This window comes from Esox lucius, chromosome 2, assembly GCF_011004845.1.
Source record: "Esox lucius isolate fEsoLuc1 chromosome 2, fEsoLuc1.pri, whole genome shotgun sequence".
Lineage (NCBI taxonomy): Eukaryota > Metazoa > Chordata > Actinopteri > Esociformes > Esocidae > Esox > Esox lucius.
The window spans coordinates 36,345,965-36,367,273 of record NC_047570.1 but is presented as its reverse complement, the minus strand read 5'-3'; the positions used below and the strand labels follow the sequence as shown (position 1 = coordinate 36,367,273).

At 46.4% G+C, this 21,309-nt stretch overlaps 1 protein-coding gene across 1 annotated transcript in view; it reads right to left on the bottom strand.

Annotated features, from left to right (window-relative positions):
* Window positions 1-542: 542 nt before the first annotated feature.
* The window catches only part of otud7a (OTU deubiquitinase 7A), a 42,196-nt gene continuing 21,429 nt past the window's right edge, over window positions 543-21,309 (bottom strand). Inside the window, exons 9-15 of the mRNA XM_034296267.1 lie at window positions 20,944-21,093; window positions 12,921-13,035; window positions 9,479-9,563; window positions 8,421-9,386; window positions 7,516-8,261; window positions 5,719-6,415; window positions 543-5,574 (exon numbers count right to left, since the gene is read on the bottom strand). Of these exons, the coding sequence (XP_034152158.1) occupies window positions 4,732-5,574; window positions 5,719-6,415; window positions 7,516-8,261; window positions 8,421-9,386; window positions 9,479-9,563; window positions 12,921-13,035; window positions 20,944-21,093 (3,602 nt within the window). The 3' untranslated portion in view covers window positions 543-4,731. The remainder of the gene's footprint in view (window positions 5,575-5,718; window positions 6,416-7,515; window positions 8,262-8,420; window positions 9,387-9,478; window positions 9,564-12,920; window positions 13,036-20,943; window positions 21,094-21,309) is intronic.

The window sequence follows — 21,309 nt, the reverse complement described above, 5'->3', positions numbered from 1 at the left end:
AGGGTTTCCCCACACAGACAGCCAAAGAAAGCTTTTGGAACAGTTTATTATACAGTGCAGTTTCTCAACCTCGTTACGCAGGGGCATATTCTGGAAGTAGAGTGAGACAGACCAGCCAACAGATATAATCCCCTCCTTGGCAAAGATGGTTTTACAAAGAGTTTTACTGCCTCTGGGTCATCCTAGGATGGAGATACTTCTTCAGCAGAACTCCTGGAACTGATGTTGGTTCAGTGAGACAGGCTAAAGTAAGAGCTACTGGCTTGGCAATAGCACAATCAGTGAGACATTGTATTAACAATCCCAAGAGTACCAGGATTTCCTAAAATTCCAACTGGAATATTACTGCTATCAGAGGAGAATTCTCTAACAATATATTTTTTTAGCAAACCTGGTAATTACAGCGATGGCATCCTGGAATTCTCCAGTTCCTTGACGGTGCTGGTGGTATCCAGACAACCATATTGACACATATGGGGTATTCAGATATTAATATTTCCAGACCCCAAAAAAAACAAGAGAAAAGAAACATGAGACGGGTATAAATGATTGTTATTCTTATTATTTTTGATATGAACACATACAATCCCATTGCTCATGGGCTACATGAACCACACAATACCTCTCACAAGGTAAGACCAAACAAAACAAACAGCAGAATCACCTCATACACTCACTGGGAAGTATTGGCGCTAAAGCTTCTTTTTTTATAGATTTTTTTGAAATATCACAACAGTGCTTTCTTTTTAAATAAAGGGTTGGATATTCCAATTTTTCAAAGGTCTCTATTTTTATTGCAATGTGGGGCAAACTAGGACACTTAAATTTGGCTTCTTTTACACTTCAACCACAGGGACATTGTACTGGAACACAGCTGACTGAAAACAATAGGTGGCGGGCAAAACCGACAACAGGAAATCAAGGACAATTCGTTATTATTGCAAATCAAAAACGTGAAGGTAGATTTCAAACCGTTGTTGACAAGCCCCGTACCCCGACCAGGACAACTCTGGGGTATTTCAGATTTGACCGACACACAAGTCTCACACATACAAACAGAAGAACGGACAAACACACACACACACACACACACACCGAGCCACGTCGCCATGGACACGCTAGGACTCAGCTGGGATATGCCTACCGTGAACTGGGCGAGGTGAGGACAAGACAAGGGATGACAGTGGATATCTGCTCCACACCAACACCTCCATAGGACTCAACGGTGGGTTCTCTCTCTACGGCAAGCCACCGGGGTCACCAGAGTCATTCGTTTAGAGAGTTGGCCCAGCGCGACTTCCGCTACTGCATTTAGATCAAACTGCCAAGGTGCACAGCGGCCATTTAAAGCCCTGTTGACACTGCATGGGCAATATTCAAACAGTCAAATGTAACCGAATGTCAGGAATTAGAACCAAATCTTGAATTCTAAAAGTCGAGCCTCTAAATATCCGTCTCCAAGGGGCTGCATCCATGAAGACTCCAGAAGTGGGCTTGCTCATCCTGGATCCACTGGGTCTTCAATGGTTTAGACAATGGATCATACAGATATATTAGGACATCGGAGTGATCACTGTCTTAGGACAGGATTTCTGCAATGCAGGGCTTTTTAAAACTTCTGTAATTTTGAGATCCGCTATGTCTTCTGAAGACAGGATATTCCACTTTGGGGTGTCACACTTAAAGATGCATTCTGGGATTTTTTACCACTGGTTGTGGGCCCTGTCCAGCGCAACTGTTTGTGACTCTGTCACGTATGGGCTGATACGTGCCCAGTGTCATCAAAACCACTCGATTTCAAACTTGGATTTCAAATGAGGTATGACAGCGATTCCACTTATAGACTACGCACATAGAAAACAACATTACACACCCAGCCCAAAACGGAAGCCAGAAAAATCCCGGAATGCATATTTAATTCCCACCTAATGAAAAACCTAAAAAAAAATGTTATCCATTAATTAGAATTCACATAATATTTCACATTTTATGTTGCTGCGGAATTAACTCCTGCTGTACCAAATTGGCTGACAGGAAGGTGTAGTACCTTCTGATCAGCACCACCTGTGGAACACGGTCTGGCCCTGAATCTACACCCCTTTGGAACACAGTCTGGCCCTGAATCTACACCCCTTTGGAACACGGTCTGGCCCTGAATCTACACCCCTTTGGAACACGGTCTGGCCCTGAATCTACACCCCTTTGGAACACGGTCTGGCCCTGAATCTACACCCCTTTGGAACACGGTCTGGCCCTGAATCTACACCCCTTTGGAACACGGTCTGGCCCTGAATCTACACCCCTTTGGAACACAGTCTGGCCCTGAATCTACACCCCTTTGGAACACAGTCTGGCCCTGAATCTACACCCCTTTGGAACACGGTCTGGCCCTGAATCTACACCCCTTTGGAACACGGTCTGGCCCTGAATCTACACCCCTTTGGAACACAGTCTGGCCCTGAATCTACACTGTTTCCACGCACAAGACAATTAGTGACATGGTCAGGCTAGAAAAAACACAGTGGAAGTATATAAATGCTGTGCTTTTACATATTGAAATGTTAATCTGATCGCATCCACCCTCCACTTGTGACTTTACCTCATACGTAGCGTGAGTCAGACTAGAGTCACTGTTGGTATTTAGACGCTGGGTGAATCCTGATACAGTTTGCCTGTAACACGCAGCCCGGTGGAGCTTCACGGAGGCTGTCCGGTACACACCTGTAGTCCAGGCAATTGTAAGTACTTTTGAAACACCCACTCGACCTTCAACGCGAGATTGACTGAAGCAATAATGACAATAATATAGGAGATGTACCTTGAAGCCTCACTGCAGATTTTTTTTATTCCTCCATTCTAATCAGGGACTGATTTATATTCTCGGTGTACCAGGAGGTGCAACTGATGATGAGGTAGAAAAGAAAATCAGCAGTAATCTAAACCTCCGGGCTCATATTTGAATACCCCTAATGTCGGTGTTTTCTCCCCTCCCTTGGTAATTATTTCCCGCAACCAACCGAGCAACCGCCCGACTGACCAAACAACGTATACCCTTCAAATCTGGGTCTCACAGAAGCCCCCATCCTGCCCCAAATGGCCGTGCACCTAAAGTAACTTACCAAAGTGAAAACGGTGTCCCTAAGAAAAAGCGCAAAATATTGCTTCATGGCATTTTGTGAAAATCATATAAAAATATTTTCTATATTACACTTTTATAGCCTTGGCTTGTAAATTCCCAATATAATCATAACATTCTCTAGTCCACACACAAAAACTCTCTCTTTTTTTAACAATATACTAATCTTTTTTTGTTCCTCATTTTTGCTTTGTACATTGGTATCTAATGTGCAAATTAATAATTTAAGTTGTGTAAAACTCTCAAACGAATACAAAATAATATTTTACATTGAAATGGTGACAGTCCATGAACCAGTCACATAAAAAGGAACACAAACTGCAGTGAGTTCGCAGAGCGTCCTCTGTACCCCAGTAACATCTTTGGCCGGGATGTAGTGTCAATCAGTGTGGTAATCAACACTAGAAAGACATTTAAATGTGAAACAGAATGGAAGAAACACCCAGTAAGACAATCGCTTGCTGATAAAAAATACTGAGCACATGAATCACACAAACCACAACCCCCTTCCACACTAGTGACTTGCAGTATGAGTCATTTAGACCAAATTGATTTTCGTTATTTAACCCTGTATTTATTTAAAGTACATAGACCTAACTTACGAAAGTGCATTTTGACCACACAGGACGAGCAATTTTCCAATGTGTGTGTCCGTTAGCGATTTATTGAACATCTACCTATGATGCCTTCTGAGGATCTGTATCTGGGCTGTGTGAACTCCCTGCTGAAGTCACAATGCATAGACGAAAGACAAGGTTTAGACAAGTGGCTAGGGAAGAAAAAAACATTTCAGACATCAATATGTGCCTTCAGGTTGGATGGTCGAAGGTTTTAAGATCAAAGCAGCATATTGCATTTGGGTTTACACTTTATAAAATACAGCTGCAGATGTGTCCACAGCACAACAATTAACTTTTCTATTTTATTTGTATGTGCCTGAAATTATTTCTTACAAGTTCTGGGCAATAAGCGCAAACATGTCCCTACCAAAACTCAAGTTGAAGTGGAACCACATGAGAAAACCCCCACTATGTTACACATTTCTGGCCAAAGATCTTAACAGGAAAGAGATCCACTCTGCTTCTCATGAAGTCCTTGCGTCCCTTACAGTAACCTACTGTACTGTACACAGAGAGAGAAGGGACAGGAATCCAGAGACTTAAACAGAGCGGGAGATCGCCTTGCTCCGAGCATTTCCATCCGTCTGTCTGTCTTCGTTCTGTTTATCTCTGTTTGTTGCTGTATAATTATTTGTCCACATACAGTAGATACAATAGATCTATTTTATCTTTGCTTCTATGAACACTCTTCTGCTCTGTCCAGCACCTTTCGCAGTACCTGCAGCATGATAGTACTTCATGGCAGTATGTAATAATAGCACATCATGGTAGTACTTCATGGTAGTACCTCATGGTAGTATTTCATAACAGCACATCATGGTAGTACTTCATAATAGCACATCATGTTAGCACTTTATTGTGGTGCCTCATGGTATTACATTATGATAGTACCTCATGGTAGTACCTAATGGTAGTACCTCATGGTAGTACCTCATGCTACAGTCCTACTACTTGGGGCTGGCACAGTGACAGGGGCTATCCGGGCCTGCCTTGCGTCTTTGTCTCCCTCTCCCTGCGTTTAATCTCCTCCTTGAAGCAATAGGAGCAGTAGTTGTCCGTCTCTGGTCGGCCGTAGAAGGAGCAGTTATCCCTCTTGCACCTCCTCTGCTGCACGCAGTACACAGGGCACCCCCCAAAGCCGGTGACCCGACCTTTAACCTTTTCCGACCCGGTTCCGCCGCCCCCGCCGCCACTCCCCCAGGTCGGGGGCAGGTCAGTGTCGGCGAACTCCAGGCAGTCCTGTATGTCCCTGGCACTGAAGCCGTCGGTGTACGTGTGGGACTTGAGCTCCCCGGGCATGCTGTAGGGCTCCGGGGTGACGTGATTGACCCCGCCGCCCAGACGCACCCCCGACAAGCGGGCGGGGGAGTAGCTCTGGGAGGAGAGGGAGCGGTTCTGCTGTGGGTACGTGGCGCAGGTCTTCAGGGTGCCCAACAGGGCTGGCTTGTAGCTCGGCTGGGGCTCCTCCGGCTGGAGGGAGGTCCGTAGGGCCTGGACGCTGACGTCTCTGAGGTGGATGACGCTGGATCTCTGGATGGGAGGGGTATGGCTGTAGTGGGCCGACACAGGGACCGTGGCAGGGGCTGGGCCCGGGGGAACGGAGCCGGGTCGCCTGGTAGCACCGTTACTAGGGGAGGAGTGGGGCGAGGAGCTGTGGCGGCCCGGCATCTTCAGGGCCAGCTGGGGAGGGATGTGGGGGTTATGGCTTTGGTGGTGTCTGGCTGGGGAAGACAGGAGGTCCTGGGGTAGGGGAGCAGCAGGTGGAGGGCAGGAGGGAGGAGGAGGAGGGGGCGAGGTGTCTCTCTCTCTCTCCCTTTCTCTCTCCCTCTCCCTCTCTCTTTCCCTCTCTCTGTCCCTCTCTCTCTCCCTCTCCCTCTCCCTCTCTCTCTCCCTCTCCCTCTCTCGTTCCCTCTCTCGTTCCCTCTCTCTTTCCCTCTCCCTCTCCCTCTCCCGTTGAGGGGCACTCTCCTGCTCAGGCCTCTTCAGAGCAGAAGGCCCGTTGGTTGTAGTTGTGGTTGCGGTGGTTGCGGTGGTGGCGGTGGTGGCGTTGCTGGCTGCAACCTTCTTCTCTCCCTCTTTCCGCCTCGTTTCCTGCTCGGCAGAGAAGCGCTCCTGAGCGGACGTCAAGTAGAAGGAGATCATCTCCTCGTGGAACTGGTGACGGTGGGAGGTGAGGAGGAGGCCGGCGAAGATGAACTTCCTCTCACCCTGCATGGCTGCCCTGAGGATATTCAGGCTCAGCTTGACGTCTGTGCTGTACTTCCAGTGCTCCGACATGGCCTTATCCCCCACCAGCCTGGCCAGAAGGCCCCCCCTGTCCTTGTCTCTCTCCCCGGGAGGAGAGGGCATGCCCGGGGGGCGCTCGGTCGGCGAGGGGCTGGCGGTCTTATCGGAGGAGAAAGACGTGCTCGCGGACTGTCCGGACTGCGCCTCCTTCTCCCCTGCGGCTCCCTCCTTCCGGCCTTTCCCTTCCTTTTTCTCCTTCTTCTTCTCGCCGTTGCTCTCTGCGCCTCCCCCGTTGGCCGCCGTCCCACCACTCCTCCCGTTGCCTCCGGAGTTGGCGCGGTTGATCTTGCCGTGCACCAGGCCTCCCAGGCCTCCCATGTTCTTCTTCAGCTTGATGCCGAGGGTCTTGCTGAAGCTGCAACCCCCTTCCACACTAGTGACTTGCAGTATGAGTCATTTAGACCAAATTGATTTTCGTTATTTAACCCTGTATTTATTTAAAGTACATAGACCTAACTTACGAAAGTGCATTTTGACCACACAGGACGAGCAATTTTCCAATGTGTGTGTCCGTTAGCGATTTATTGAACATCTACCTATGATGCCTTCTGAGGATCTGTATCTGGGCTGTGTGAACTCCCTGCTGAAGTCACAATGCATAGACGAAAGACAAGGTTTAGACAAGTGGCTAGGGAAGAAAAAAACATTTCAGACATCAATATGTGCCTTCAGGTTGGATGGTCGAAGGTTTTAAGATCAAAGCAGCATATTGCATTTGGGTTTACACTTTATAAAATACAGCTGCAGATGTGTCCACAGCACAACAATTAACTTTTCTATTTTATTTGTATGTGCCTGAAATTATTTCTTACAAGTTCTGGGCAATAAGCGCAAACATGTCCCTACCAAAACTCAAGTTGAAGTGGAACCACATGAGAAAACCCCCACTATGTTACACATTTCTGGCCAAAGATCTTAACAGGAAAGAGATCCACTCTGCTTCTCATGAAGTCCTTGCGTCCCTTACAGTAACCTACTGTACTGTACACAGAGAGAGAAGGGACAGGAATCCAGAGACTTAAACAGAGCGGGAGATCGCCTTGCTCCGAGCATTTCCATCCGTCTGTCTGTCTTCGTTCTGTTTATCTCTGTTTGTTGCTGTATAATTATTTGTCCACATACAGTAGATACAATAGATCTATTTTATCTTTGCTTCTATGAACACTCTTCTGCTCTGTCCAGCACCTTTCGCAGTACCTGCAGCATGATAGTACTTCATGGCAGTATGTAATAATAGCACATCATGGTAGTACTTCATGGTAGTACCTCATGGTAGTATTTCATAACAGCACATCATGGTAGTACTTCATAATAGCACATCATGTTAGCACTTTATTGTGGTGCCTCATGGTATTACATTATGATAGTACCTCATGGTAGTACCTAATGGTAGTACCTCATGGTAGTACCTCATGCTACAGTCCTACTACTTGGGGCTGGCACAGTGACAGGGGCTATCCGGGCCTGCCTTGCGTCTTTGTCTCCCTCTCCCTGCGTTTAATCTCCTCCTTGAAGCAATAGGAGCAGTAGTTGTCCGTCTCTGGTCGGCCGTAGAAGGAGCAGTTATCCCTCTTGCACCTCCTCTGCTGCACGCAGTACACAGGGCACCCCCCAAAGCCGGTGACCCGACCTTTAACCTTTTCCGACCCGGTTCCGCCGCCCCCGCCGCCACTCCCCCAGGTCGGGGGCAGGTCAGTGTCGGCGAACTCCAGGCAGTCCTGTATGTCCCTGGCACTGAAGCCGTCGGTGTACGTGTGGGACTTGAGCTCCCCGGGCATGCTGTAGGGCTCCGGGGTGACGTGATTGACCCCGCCGCCCAGACGCACCCCCGACAAGCGGGCGGGGGAGTAGCTCTGGGAGGAGAGGGAGCGGTTCTGCTGTGGGTACGTGGCGCAGGTCTTCAGGGTGCCCAACAGGGCTGGCTTGTAGCTCGGCTGGGGCTCCTCCGGCTGGAGGGAGGTCCGTAGGGCCTGGACGCTGACGTCTCTGAGGTGGATGACGCTGGATCTCTGGATGGGAGGGGTATGGCTGTAGTGGGCCGACACAGGGACCGTGGCAGGGGCTGGGCCCGGGGGAACGGAGCCGGGTCGCCTGGTAGCACCGTTACTAGGGGAGGAGTGGGGCGAGGAGCTGTGGCGGCCCGGCATCTTCAGGGCCAGCTGGGGAGGGATGTGGGGGTTATGGCTTTGGTGGTGTCTGGCTGGGGAAGACAGGAGGTCCTGGGGTAGGGGAGCAGCAGGTGGAGGGCAGGAGGGAGGAGGAGGAGGGGGCGAGGTGTCTCTCTCTCTCTCCCTTTCTCTCTCCCTCTCCCTCTCTCTTTCCCTCTCTCTGTCCCTCTCTCTCTCCCTCTCCCTCTCCCTCTCTCTCTCCCTCTCCCTCTCTCGTTCCCTCTCTCGTTCCCTCTCTCTTTCCCTCTCCCTCTCCCTCTCCCGTTGAGGGGCACTCTCCTGCTCAGGCCTCTTCAGAGCAGAAGGCCCGTTGGTTGTAGTTGTGGTTGCGGTGGTTGCGGTGGTGGCGGTGGTGGCGTTGCTGGCTGCAACCTTCTTCTCTCCCTCTTTCCGCCTCGTTTCCTGCTCGGCAGAGAAGCGCTCCTGAGCGGACGTCAAGTAGAAGGAGATCATCTCCTCGTGGAACTGGTGACGGTGGGAGGTGAGGAGGAGGCCGGCGAAGATGAACTTCCTCTCACCCTGCATGGCTGCCCTGAGGATATTCAGGCTCAGCTTGACGTCTGTGCTGTACTTCCAGTGCTCCGACATGGCCTTATCCCCCACCAGCCTGGCCAGAAGGCCCCCCCTGTCCTTGTCTCTCTCCCCGGGAGGAGAGGGCATGCCCGGGGGGCGCTCGGTCGGCGAGGGGCTGGCGGTCTTATCGGAGGAGAAAGACGTGCTCGCGGACTGTCCGGACTGCGCCTCCTTCTCCCCTGCGGCTCCCTCCTTCCGGCCTTTCCCTTCCTTTTTCTCCTTCTTCTTCTCGCCGTTGCTCTCTGCGCCTCCCCCGTTGGCCGCCGTCCCACCACTCCTCCCGTTGCCTCCGGAGTTGGCGCGGTTGATCTTGCCGTGCACCAGGCCTCCCAGGCCTCCCATGTTCTTCTTCAGCTTGATGCCGAGGGTCTTGCTGAAGCTGCCCAGCTTGTTGGCCACGGAGTCCGTGCGCGTCTTGTCCTTCCGTCGCTGCTGCCTCTCGGCCTTCTCCTTGGGGTCCTTCTCCTTGCCGGGCGCCTTGGCGCCGTTGACATTCGAGTTGCTGCACACAGAGTCGCGGTCGGAGTCCATGGAGTCGGCCAGGGATTGGGCGTCGTCGCCGCCGTGGGACGCCGTGGGCGACTCCGGCTGGGCCAGGGGAGCCTGGGAAGAGGGAGGGGCGGGGATGAGGCACATCGGTCCTGTTTTCTCACACAGCATTCCGACCGGCGTGAAATGTGAAAGACGGTAGTTACCCTGGTCTCTGACGGGATCCGGATCCATGTGACGTTCATGTAGTTGTGCAGCAGGTTCAGCTTGGCTTCCAAAGACAGGATTAGACTGTGGGGGTGAAGCTTAGATGTCAGTGTTAAATCTGGATTACAAATGCTATGAGTTGAGATTGGAGCTTAGGAATTTCGAGTTACAGCTAGGCTGTAGACCTGAGTTGGAACATGACGATAGAAAAGCCATAGAAAAATGCGTGGGGCAATGACGCTGTTGGTTAAGGATCCTACATTTCCTCATTGCGCCACGGCAAAAGTAGTCTAGATTTAGCCTATTGTTTGTATGTGTATTTCAGACTATGTTGAGGCAAAAATCGAAAGACAGTGCTTGTTGTAGATGGTATTTAATGACTACGTGCGGTTGACATCGTCCTTCATTAATTCCCCATGGTCTGCATTCCAGGGATCTGTTTTAATGCATCTATGGTTCACCATCGTTTTTTAAAAAGTCGTAAACATTGTTTTATTAAATTCATGCATCTCCACGATAGCTCTTTCAGTTATATTATTATTCCCTTGGGCCCTATATCTTTCTGTTTTGTCTGGCAAATACATTGGAAGCTTACTTGACAAGTAGATATTGGCAAACGGATCACTGATAGACAACCCAGCTGCTGCAGGGGAACAGGACCTTAAAGGACCTCTGACAGCATGTCTTCCTGCAGCATACTTCCTCATGGTTCCTTAAAGGACCTCTGACAGCATGCCTTACTGCAGCATACTCCCTCATGGTTCCTTAAAGGACCTCTGACAGCATGCCTTACTGCAGCATACTCCCTCTTGGTTCCTTAAAAGACCTCTGACAGCCTGTCTTCCTGCAGCATACTCCCTCATGGTTCCTTAAAGGACCTCTGACAGCCTGTCTTCCTGCAGCATACTCCCTCATGGTTCCTTAAAGGACCTCTGACAGCCTGTCTTCCTGCAGCATACTCCCTCATGGTTCCTTAAAGGACCTCTGACAGCCTGTCTTCCTGCAGCATACTCCCTCGTGGTTCCTTAAAGGACCTCTGACAGCCTGTCTTCCTGCAGCATACTCCCTCATGGTTCCTTAAAGGACCTCTGACAGCCTGTCTTCCTGCAGCATACTCCCTCATGGTTCCTTAAAGGACCTCTGACAGCCTGTCTTCCTGCAGCATACTCCCTCGTGGTTCCTCATCTAACTTCACTAGCAACTTCACTGGAAAACCTTAGACTGGCTTTCAAGTACGCAAATTACCTTAAAAATCCTGTCACACCAAAGATCTACAGCACAAGGACACAAATTCACAAGCAGCTCCAACTGTATTAAACTTATTATAGAAATGGGAATATAGATGTAATATAGATGAAATTCCAGTAGCAAAGAATGAAAATAAGTTAATATAAATTTACCAAACAATCTAATCTAGAACTCACTTAACACAGGATAACATTCTAAACTATCCAAGACTTCTCTTAAAAGAACCCCAAATCCCGGTTGGAAGTAATTAAAGTCAAATCTCACAAATGCTCAGCAAAACTAGAAGACCAGCGTCCTGTCACTATTCTTTCATCCTGAGTGAAAGACACACCGTGCCATTCAATGTTAGATCACAGATAAACGTTTCTGTCTGAAGCAGCGTCAAGATGTTAGGATAATGAAGTACGAAGCACTGAGATAATGACTATGATTAGTGGGGTATCTCCTTCCATCCCTCTGTTCCCTCCCTGTGTTTATCCCCCTCCCACAGATGGGAGAGGAAGCTAGGTTTTACGACTAATGTCTGTCGCTTGGCTTTATTTATTGTTCTCCAAATTTTGGCTTTTAGTCTGCTCCTCCCTTCTTTTCACACCACTACCCCTCTACCACATGTGCCTTTGAAAGCTTTTTCCCTACACCCCTCCTGCTTCCCTCCTCCCCTCCAGCCCACCTCGGTGTGTCATGTTAACTCTTACTTGGCTAGCTTGGTTGCTAACACGTTTTCAAAGCAAATTTAGTGTTGTTGGGGTAACTAGCTTACTTGGCTAGCAAGGTGTTGTTAAAAGGACGGTAACTCACTTGACCAGTATGGTGTTGTTAAAATGTGGGTAACTCACTTGATTAGCTTGATGTTGTCATAATGATGGTAACTTATTCAGCTAACTTTGTGTTGTGTTGTTATATTGAAGGTAACTCATTTTACTATCTTGGTGTTGTGTTGTTACAATGAAGGAAACTTATTCAACTAAGTTAGTGTTGTGTTGTTAAAATGAAGGAAAGTAATTTAGTTAACTTGGTGTTGTGTTGTTATAATCAAGGTAATTTATTTAGCGAACTTTGTGTTATATTGTTATAATGAAGGTAGTCTCGTGAGGCCACACCTCCAATCTCGTATAGTCTCCTTGGAGGTCGGGAAAGTTACCTATTAAAAAAAATTGCTGCTGACACTCAGTGGGAAGATTTCTATTGGATGTTCAAAAAAAGGGGGGCTTATCGTGATTTCAATATCTCTTCGAACTGGTTAGAACACATTTCCTGAAACCTTTTATGCTGTTAAATGCTGTTCTGAAAAAAAATTATGTTTTGGCGTGCCTTCCTTCAGACTATGGTAAAAGTTTAATTAATCAAGCACGGCCGACAGTCTGCGATTTATTGAAATTGAAAATGGACAGGTCAATCATACTGGAACTGTTGGTTCGCTTGTTAGGCGAACATCTTTTGGCACATCTGGGGGTTGAGACTGCCGTGCAGTCTCTTCTTGTTCAGAGTTTAGAATGAGCTTTTTCCTTCACAAAACTGCTAATTCTTTCTACCTCATCCACACTTTTATATTTTAGCAGAATATTGCGACAGCAGCCACAGACCTCTTTAGAAAACCCATAATTCAGCATTACCGATCCTATTATATCATCTTCTAAAGCAGGTGTGTGGTCCGGTTGTAACAACAATTTACCTAGGAAAAGGTTGTTAGTTTCTCAAAGACTGATATAGTTCACCACAAACTTGACATACATCCATATATTTAGCTTTGGCTTTTTTGTGTGATTTTGCTGCAATCTTCAATTAGCTACTACGACGTGACTAAAAAAAAGTTTTTCCCCAAAAAGGTCCTATCGGAATTCCCCAGACCTAGCGACATTATAGGCCTGGTTTAAAAGGCTATAATGAAGGTAACTCACTTGGCCACCTCAGTGTTTTGTCGTTATATTGAATTTAACTCATTTTGTCAACTTGGGGTTGAGTAGTTATAATGAAGGTAACTCATTCAGCTAACTTGGTGTTGTGTTGTTACAATGAAGGTAACTTATTTAGCTAACTTGGTGTTATGTCGTTATATTGAAGGTAACTCATTTAGTTAACTTGGTGTTGTGTTGTTATAATGAAGGCACTCATTATGTTAACTTGGAGTTGTTATAATTAAGGTAACTAATTTTGTTAACTTGGTGTTGTGTCATTATTTTGAATGTAACTCACTTCGCCAGCTTGGTGTTGTCATTGTCATCTCTCCCCCAGTCCCAGTCCTTCCCTGGGTCCGTGGCGAAGTGGAGAGACAGCAGCTTGTGTTCGGAGTCGGTCAGCGGGATCACCGCTGGAAAACACCAAACCCGCCGTCAGGTCAGATCAGCAGCGATGAAAACACCAAACACATGGTCCCATAGAATGGTACGAGCATCGAGATAAGGATGTATCGAATCAATTCATTCTGTTTTTATGGGGACACATATAAAGACATCCTAAAAGGTAGTATGATTTCCCAGTTGTTGAAAAACACACACACACACAAACACACACACACACATACACATACAGCTATAAAATACAAAGCACAGGTAAACACACAGAGAGTGGGATTAGTTGACTGAAATGTCAATGCAACACATGGGCAGAAATGATCAGATAAGCAAACACGTGAACTGTGTGTCACTGAATCACCAAAGAAACTAAAATAAGGAGGGCAAATCATTCTTGTACAAGCAATTTCTTTTTGTTTTCTTCTGCGGAATATCTTAACAAATATTTGGCTGTATATTTAACAACCTGAACTAATCATAGCCCATGTTTTGATAGCCGTTTGGGAGCCAAATAAGCCGACACCTTGAGAAGACTTGAAATGCCTATCATTAACTAGCTCTGACTTCACTAATAACTTTAGAGTACTTATGAGTCATATCTGTCTTTCACACCTTATGATTCACTTTAAATGTCTCTATATAGGGACAACTGAACTACTATATTGTAAATGTAAGAGATTAGCCCCAGCTAAACTACTGAAATGTAAAAGGGACAGCAAAACTACTAAAATGTACATGTAAGAGTTAAGTCCCAGATAAAGTACTGAAATTAAAGAGTTAAATCCTGGACAAATGGTTCACTCTGTTTTTGAGGTTGTCAGTATGAACATAAAGCAAGACCCCAGCTACACCTAGGAGAGAAATGTTTGTTCCCATGTCTGCCACATAGTCTGGCAGTCCTTTGTTTCCAAAACAGCACGTGGAAAATTAATTATTTCTTTCACAGTCTAACCTCCAAAGTAGTACCTAGAATGAACCTAGAATGAATGGACTGGTCTTCTTAAAACATGCAGGAAAATGAATCCACCCTTGAGTACAAAGGAGGTTGATATATTACAAGGTTCTTCTTTTTACTGTAAAAATAATTAGCTTTGAGCGCAAACCAACCCAATGAAGTGTGATAATGCCGAATCAATGTCAAAAATCTAGCTGGATTTGAAGTCTTGAACGGAAGAGAATTTAATACTTCCTTTCACCTACGTCTGGCAAAACCCAGTGACTTTTTGGGCATCTTTGGGTTGCTTTCACATTTAATTCATATTCAAATGTAAATCCAGACTTGATGCTGAACTGATGTCTGTGCCCAGAGGAACCTCATTCAGCTGCAGACTTTATCAGCATTCATCAGAAGAGAAAAGGCATGTCTTCAACTCCTCTTCCTCCCACCCACAACCACTTAATTTATGCAGCACAGAGGCAGTGATTGAACCGGCTGAAGGGAGCTTGTTCAGACAGAGGACAGTTTGTACCATGAGTGTCTGTCTGTGTCTGTATGTACGTCAGCTTCTGACATTCAGTTCTTCTCAAAAAGGTTAAGTTGTAACTCTCAAGAATAGAGAGAAAGTTGCCCCACGTGTGTGTGGGAGTGTTTCAGTTCACGTGTGTGTGTGTGTGTGTGTGTGTGTGTGTGTACGTGTATTCACTTGTATTCACGTGTATATGTGGGTGAGAATGAGAGATGGTAGAAGAGAAGTACAAATGTGTTGTAATAACAAGGGTTCCTCCCACAAGTCTCCAGTAAACTGTGTGTGTGTGTGTGTGTGTGTGTGTGTGCGCGAGTGTGTTTGTGTGTGCATGTGTGTACAGGTTTTACTTATCCTTTTAGGGACCAGAAACAGGGAAAGGATAGTAAAACAGGTAACAGCTTACTAAATATGAACATTCCGCCATCCAAGTGATGGAAAATATTCTTTTAGGGGTTACGTTTAGGGTAAAAGTTAAAATTGGCTTCAAGGTTACAATTACTTTATAGTGCCTTACAAAAGTATTCACGCCCCTTGGACCTTTACCGCATATTATTTTGTTGCAACAAGACATCAAAATGGATTGAGTCAAGAGCCGGGGCCACGGATCAACACAGAAAAGCACTTACTGTCAAGTTGGCTGGGGACCTTCGGTTAACAGCCATTTTCAACTGTTTCCACGTATTCTCAGTTGGACTTGGAAAATAATTCAGTCAATCCAACACATGGAGACGTGCTGTCACAAACTACACCACTGAGTGTAGAGGCGCTAAATTACACACCAGGAAGTGGAGCTGGACATGTCAGAAAACCTAATCGTCGACGCAGGAATGTTCATTGCTCTTCGGTGATCCGTGTCCACATCATCATCATCATCATCATCATCATCAAAGTCATAACACCCTTCTGACAAAGAGAGAGAGAGTCACAGTCTCACCTCACCTCTTGGGTCAGCCATGTCTCACAATTGTTTCATGAGTACTGACAGTATTGACTGAGTACTGAGCTGCAGTGGAACCGACGGAACCGACGGCAGACAGGAAGATGGAGATAGAGAAAGGGAGGCAGACAGGAAGATAGAGGGTGAGAAAGAAAAGCTATAGGTCAGTATTCTGTAAACTCAGCATAAACTGGAACAAGTGCGTGAGCACGTTTGTGTGCGCGTTTGTTTGTGTACGCGTGTGTGCAAGCGTGAGCGTCAACCTGGTAACAGGCGTGTAAATGTTAACACCAGGAAGGAGGACAGAGGAGGTGACACAGAGTCAGTCAGTGTGTGTGTGTGTGTGTGTGTGTGTGTGTGTGTAACCATGGCGTTCCTTGCGCCTGTGTAAGGACACGGTTCATCAAGGGTTCACAGCTGGTATGGATGCATCCTATCTTCATGATCAGTGCTGTTGGCCGCTCAGAGCACCAGTCCCAAATGGCATCCTATTCCCTATATAGTGCACTACTTTAGAGCAGAAGCCTGTGAAGGGATTGACCCTACGGTGGCATTTGGGAGTCAGCCAGGGTTCTGAATCCTGTCGCCATTCCTGCTCCGCCCCCCACCCCCTATCTGCCTCAGCAAACTGTTTTGGCAACTACCCCAGGGGTTGTCCTAAAACAGCCTAACGCCTCCCACACCGAACAGCCTCCCTCCTTCTGCAGCCCAGATCTCCGCCCACCTTCTGAATAAAATCCAGGATACTAAAACAGCCTAACGCCTCCCACACCGAACAGCCTCCCTCCTTCTGCAGCCCAGATCTCCGCCCACCTTCTGAATAAAATCCAGGATACTAAAACAGCCTAAGGTGACGTGTACCCTTGAACCTCATTTTTAAATGGTTCCCTCAAATTCCCAATATTCCCAAGGTTACTCTGGATATTTTTACACGGATGTCCCAGGGACGCTCTTGGAGCAGTGTGTTGGGGTCTTCTGTGGCATACTGGGAACATTCAAGGGAAGTAGACAAAGAACCGAAAGTGAACAATCCCCTTGGACAATCACACCACATTTTAAGGATTAGAAAAACATCCTGAGAACATCCTATAAAGGAGGAGATCTAGAACATAAGCCCCTGGATCACTAGAACTGTAGGAAAACAGCCCCAAAGCATCAAGGATCCCCCCCCCCCATATCTTATTGTGGGTTTCAGGTACCTTTCATTGCAGGCAGTCTCTTATTGTTCGCCAAACATGCCAATCATGCTAAACAGTTACATTTCTGTGGATTGGGCTCAAGTAAGGCCTTCTTTCAGACAGCCCCTTTCACGCAGCTTGGTGACGTGAAGGTTGTGTCCACAGTCACTGTTGATTTTGAGACTTGAGAACCTCAAGGTTCCACTAGAATGTGTTGTTCTGAAACTGTGATATTTGTATTGTTCTTTGCCTCCCTCACAGTCTGTATGTATGTGGGGGGCAAGTTGCATACACATCCTCTTCTTCGCAAATTTGCAACTGTTCCAGACTCTAATTTTAGATTATCGCCCTGGCTGTGCTTAGTGGAATTTTCGACTGTTTATATCATTTGTTATATCCTTCACCTGATCTGTGTCGGTCAACTACCATCTGTCTCCTTTCAGCTGGTTTTAGCTATGCTGATGACTGACAAAGGTGTTTTGCATGCGTGCAACCTCATACTTATACAACAGGGAAACAGAAAGAGGTAAAAGGAATCAATATAGTTCCTGGAGACTGAGACCAACTAAAATGCATTGCATTTCATAACAGACGCCATTTTGTTTGGTATTCTTTGGGGGTTTCCATGTTTTTTTCTGAATCTGTGTTTTACAGAAAGAAAATACACTACTCAATAAGAAAGTGTTTGTGTTCTGAAATGATGGTGTTGTAATGAAAGTATGAGGCCTCCCCCTTGTGTTTAAGGCCAAAATAAAATATGACTCCCTGTTTGTGTTGTGTCTTGTTTCTGTATTCTTTTCATCCACTTTCCCTCATTTTATTAGGGGTGCCAAAACTACAGTTCTGAAACTTGGACCTGGTTTTTCTGGCTTGATGGAAACTTTCTTACAGCGCAATGATTCTGAACACTGCCCAACCCCTGAATAACCAGCTTCCCTCTTGAATTATGCTCCCATCACTCCTTCCCTCCCCCTAATTCACTCCCCTCATTTCCCTGAATGACCCCCCCCCCCCCCCCCCCCCCGTTGACCAAGGGCTGTATGCCAGGAGCTGTTTTGGAGGCTGTTCTAGAATGTGGAATGCTTACAGAGGTTCCAAACCAAATGATGTGCAAAAATGGGAGAAGAAAACTGGAACAAGGACATCCAAGCTTGGTCCCCTGCGCTCCTAGTAGGGCAATACTTGGAAGTTGAGTCCTGTGGGTCTGAGTGGAGAGTAGTTCTCCGCGGAATAGGGAAGAGTGTGCCATTTGGAACAGCGGGCTCTGTGTTAGCGTTAATGAATAGGGTATGGTTTGAGACGCACGCGCAGGGTGCCTGGGAGCTGGTTCACTAGGGCGTGTCCTGACGCGCTCAGTTCTTCAGTAAACAGAGACCTGGACTGAACATGAAGATCACCGCAACAGTTCAGCAAATCTGTGGAAGACCAAAATATACACACATTCCCTTTGATTGTGTTACGGGGGGGTTAAGGGAAAGCCAGCAGGCAGTCTAGATAGACCCATAGAATGCTGTTGTTGTTGTTTTTTACGAGGCCAACCACGGTCATCATCAGCAGTCAAACCGAGTCTTCAGAGGTCAGAACACAAGCGAGGCTGTGGGCTTTCATACAGTATGACCCTCTGACACACACAGGGACCTCAGACATGCAAGCAAGCAATCCTTCTCCGAACACATCAGTTGGGATCGGATGGCGACCACACAGCAGTCCTCATTCAGCTCTGGTCCTGGATGGCACCCAAAAGAAGCGCACATTTTCTTCCAGTTCAGCGTCAACCGGACAACGGGAAGAGCTCCTGCTCTGGCAGAACCCTAATGGGAGTTCGAATGAATTGCAACCGTAGCTAAACAATGGTTTGATGGTGAGTTAAGAGGTTAAATCACGTGAGCTAGTGATGAGTTGATTAGTCGATTCAGGATGGTCAGTGATTAATTAATTTGTTGATCCAGGATTGTCAGTGATTTGTTGATTCAAGTGTGTCAATGTCGGTATCTTAACTGATCATCTTGTTGCGAGAATGTTCAAGCACAACAGAAAAAGCTAACCTGTGGGTTCAAAAAGGTTTCTAAATGTCAGACTTGAGCATACAACCCAAAATATTTAGTTTCAAGTTTTCAAGTTATCAAACCCTACAAAATGCCTACTCATTATATGCACATAACAATGTACATTTTGAGTTGCTGCTGAATTATTTTCCTTCTGTTTTAAAAAGGGGCTCAGATTAAGACACGTCATCTGTACTGAGAGCTACAGTCCCTCTCTCCCTGGATGAACAATGGTGTTTCATTCAGCCAGTCAACACTGCCCTCTGGTGGAGTGCAGGAGTAATGTACCGCTCCTATGAAAAGGGCGCTGACAAATATACAGCCAAAATGATGACACACTTAGGTATAATAACACTTAATTCTCTCTCTCAAGCAAGGAACATCAGGAAGACCATTGAATAATAAAAGGCGTTGTGGGTTAAATGGGAAAGGGATGTAATATATTCATATTGGTGGAAGACAGTGGAAATGCTGATTGGTCCAAATTACTGTAAAGCAGGAAATACATAAATACAGGAGTGATTCTAAATATAACTGTAGCTGTTTATATAGAGTGGCTTTAGTCACATCTGCTCAACCACAGCAATAAAAACAAGCATACAAAAACAGCAATGACGTGAAGGCCAAAATGACATACTATTATTATAAGAGAGAGAAAATTAGTGTATGGCTGTGTGTGTGTGAGTGTGTGTTTGACATGGCTGTGTGTGTGAGTGTGTGTTTGACATGGCTGTGTGTGTGAGTGCGTATTTGACATGGTTGTGTGTGTGTGTTTGACATGGCTGTGTGTGTGAGTGCGTGTTTGACATGGTTGTGTGTGTGTGTTTGACATGGCTTTGTGTGCGTTTTTGACATGGATGTGTGTGTGTGTTTGACATGGATGTGTGCGTTTTTGACATGGATGTGTGTGTGTGTTTGACATGGAGTTGTGTGTGTTTGACATGGCTGTGTGTGTGTGTTTGACATGGCTGTGTGTGTGTGTTTGACATGGATGTGTGTGTGTGTGTTTGACATGGATGTGTGTGTGTTTGACATGGATGTGTGCGTGTTTGACATGGATGTGTGTGTGTGTTTGACATGGAGTTGTGTGTGTTTGACATGGAGTTGTGTGTGTGTGTGTGTTTGACATGGATGTGTGTGTGTGTGTGTGTTTGACATGGATGTGTGTGTGTGTTTGACATGGCTGTGTGTGTGTGTTTGACATGGATGCGTGTGTGTGTGTGTGTGTGTGTGTTTGACATGGATGTGTGTGTTTAGGAACCATACTGTGAGTGAGTTCCTATAGTGGAACTCTCCCTTCCCCTCTGTCACCCCTCACTCCTCCCTCCCCTTCTTTCTCATACCCTCCCCCCTCCCAACATTTCTCCCCCTCTCCTTCCCTCTAAGAAACTCCCCCTCTCTCACCCCTCTCTCAAAAAACAGTTTCTTGTGTGTGTGTGTGTGTGTGTGTGTGTGGGTTGGAGGGGGGGCTCGGCCTCATGTGGCCAGCCCTGGGCTGTTAGGCCCGTCCAGTCTGATTGGATGTGACAAGGAACCAGCCAAGACTAACACAGGGTACTCTCTGCCCTAGACAGCTCTAGCTGGTAGCTATTCAGAAGTTGGACTTTCCTTCACAACACTGTTCTGAACATTTGTTTAAGGACTGAGGCCTGGTTGACCTTTCTACATGATGCACTATGGGAAATGAAGTGTAATATTTTTGCCCAAAAATTCATAGGCATTTAGCAGTGAGAGAACTAAGCAGATCTGAGGCCAATTTTTTTTAATATTGCTCACTTGCCACATATATTATTATATGTTTGCTAAAATAGCTACGTGCAACACCAATAGTTTCTTAGAGCACAACATGGCAAAAAAGACTGCCAAGATGCGAATTGAGTAAATCTACCAACAAACTAGTCCGGAATTTACTTAAACTAACAAAAACAAGTCCTACACACTACAAGACTGTACACTCCTAACAGACTGGTTGTCTCCTCGTTCAACATGATTTCTCTGGTAAAAAAAAACTCGGCCAACCAATCAGACTACACTTAAATTAGTATTGGAATTAGGATGCGTTTTCCTGTTGTGATTTCCTAAAATGAATCCCACATGGCCTGCATCTGCTGAAGGTCCTTTCTGTTATTGGAGACCAGGGTTTAGATGTGGTCGTCCATGTTAGAACACCATTGTTCTCCGTTGTGGACACACATTTCTGGACTAAAATCATGGTTAAAACCACAGAGTACATTTTCGGACCTAACCAGTTACCTCAAAAGCTAACGGGATACATTTTCGGACATCCTCAGTCTCATACCTTGCTCCTGGTGTTGCTCCTTCTGCTCCATAGAAACCAGGGCGGAGAAGTGAGCCTGGTCGTAAGCCAGGACCAGCGGGGAGCAGTGGCATCGGTTTGGGGGCACCTCCAGCGGCAGGTACAGACCTCCAAACGGGATGGGGGCAAACGCTGGGGAGGATTAAAGCAGGGGGCATGGGCGTTCAATTCAAAGTCACAAGGCTGTCAACACCTCTTTATTCTTCACCATTTGGAAAACAATACAGTGTGTGTTTATTATAAAGGTAAAACAACATGTTATTGTAGGCATAAAAAAGCTTAGCAAACTCGTGAAAAAGATCTGCAAACTTGTAATTACTTTTGCAGTTGTAAAAAAAGTGGTAATAC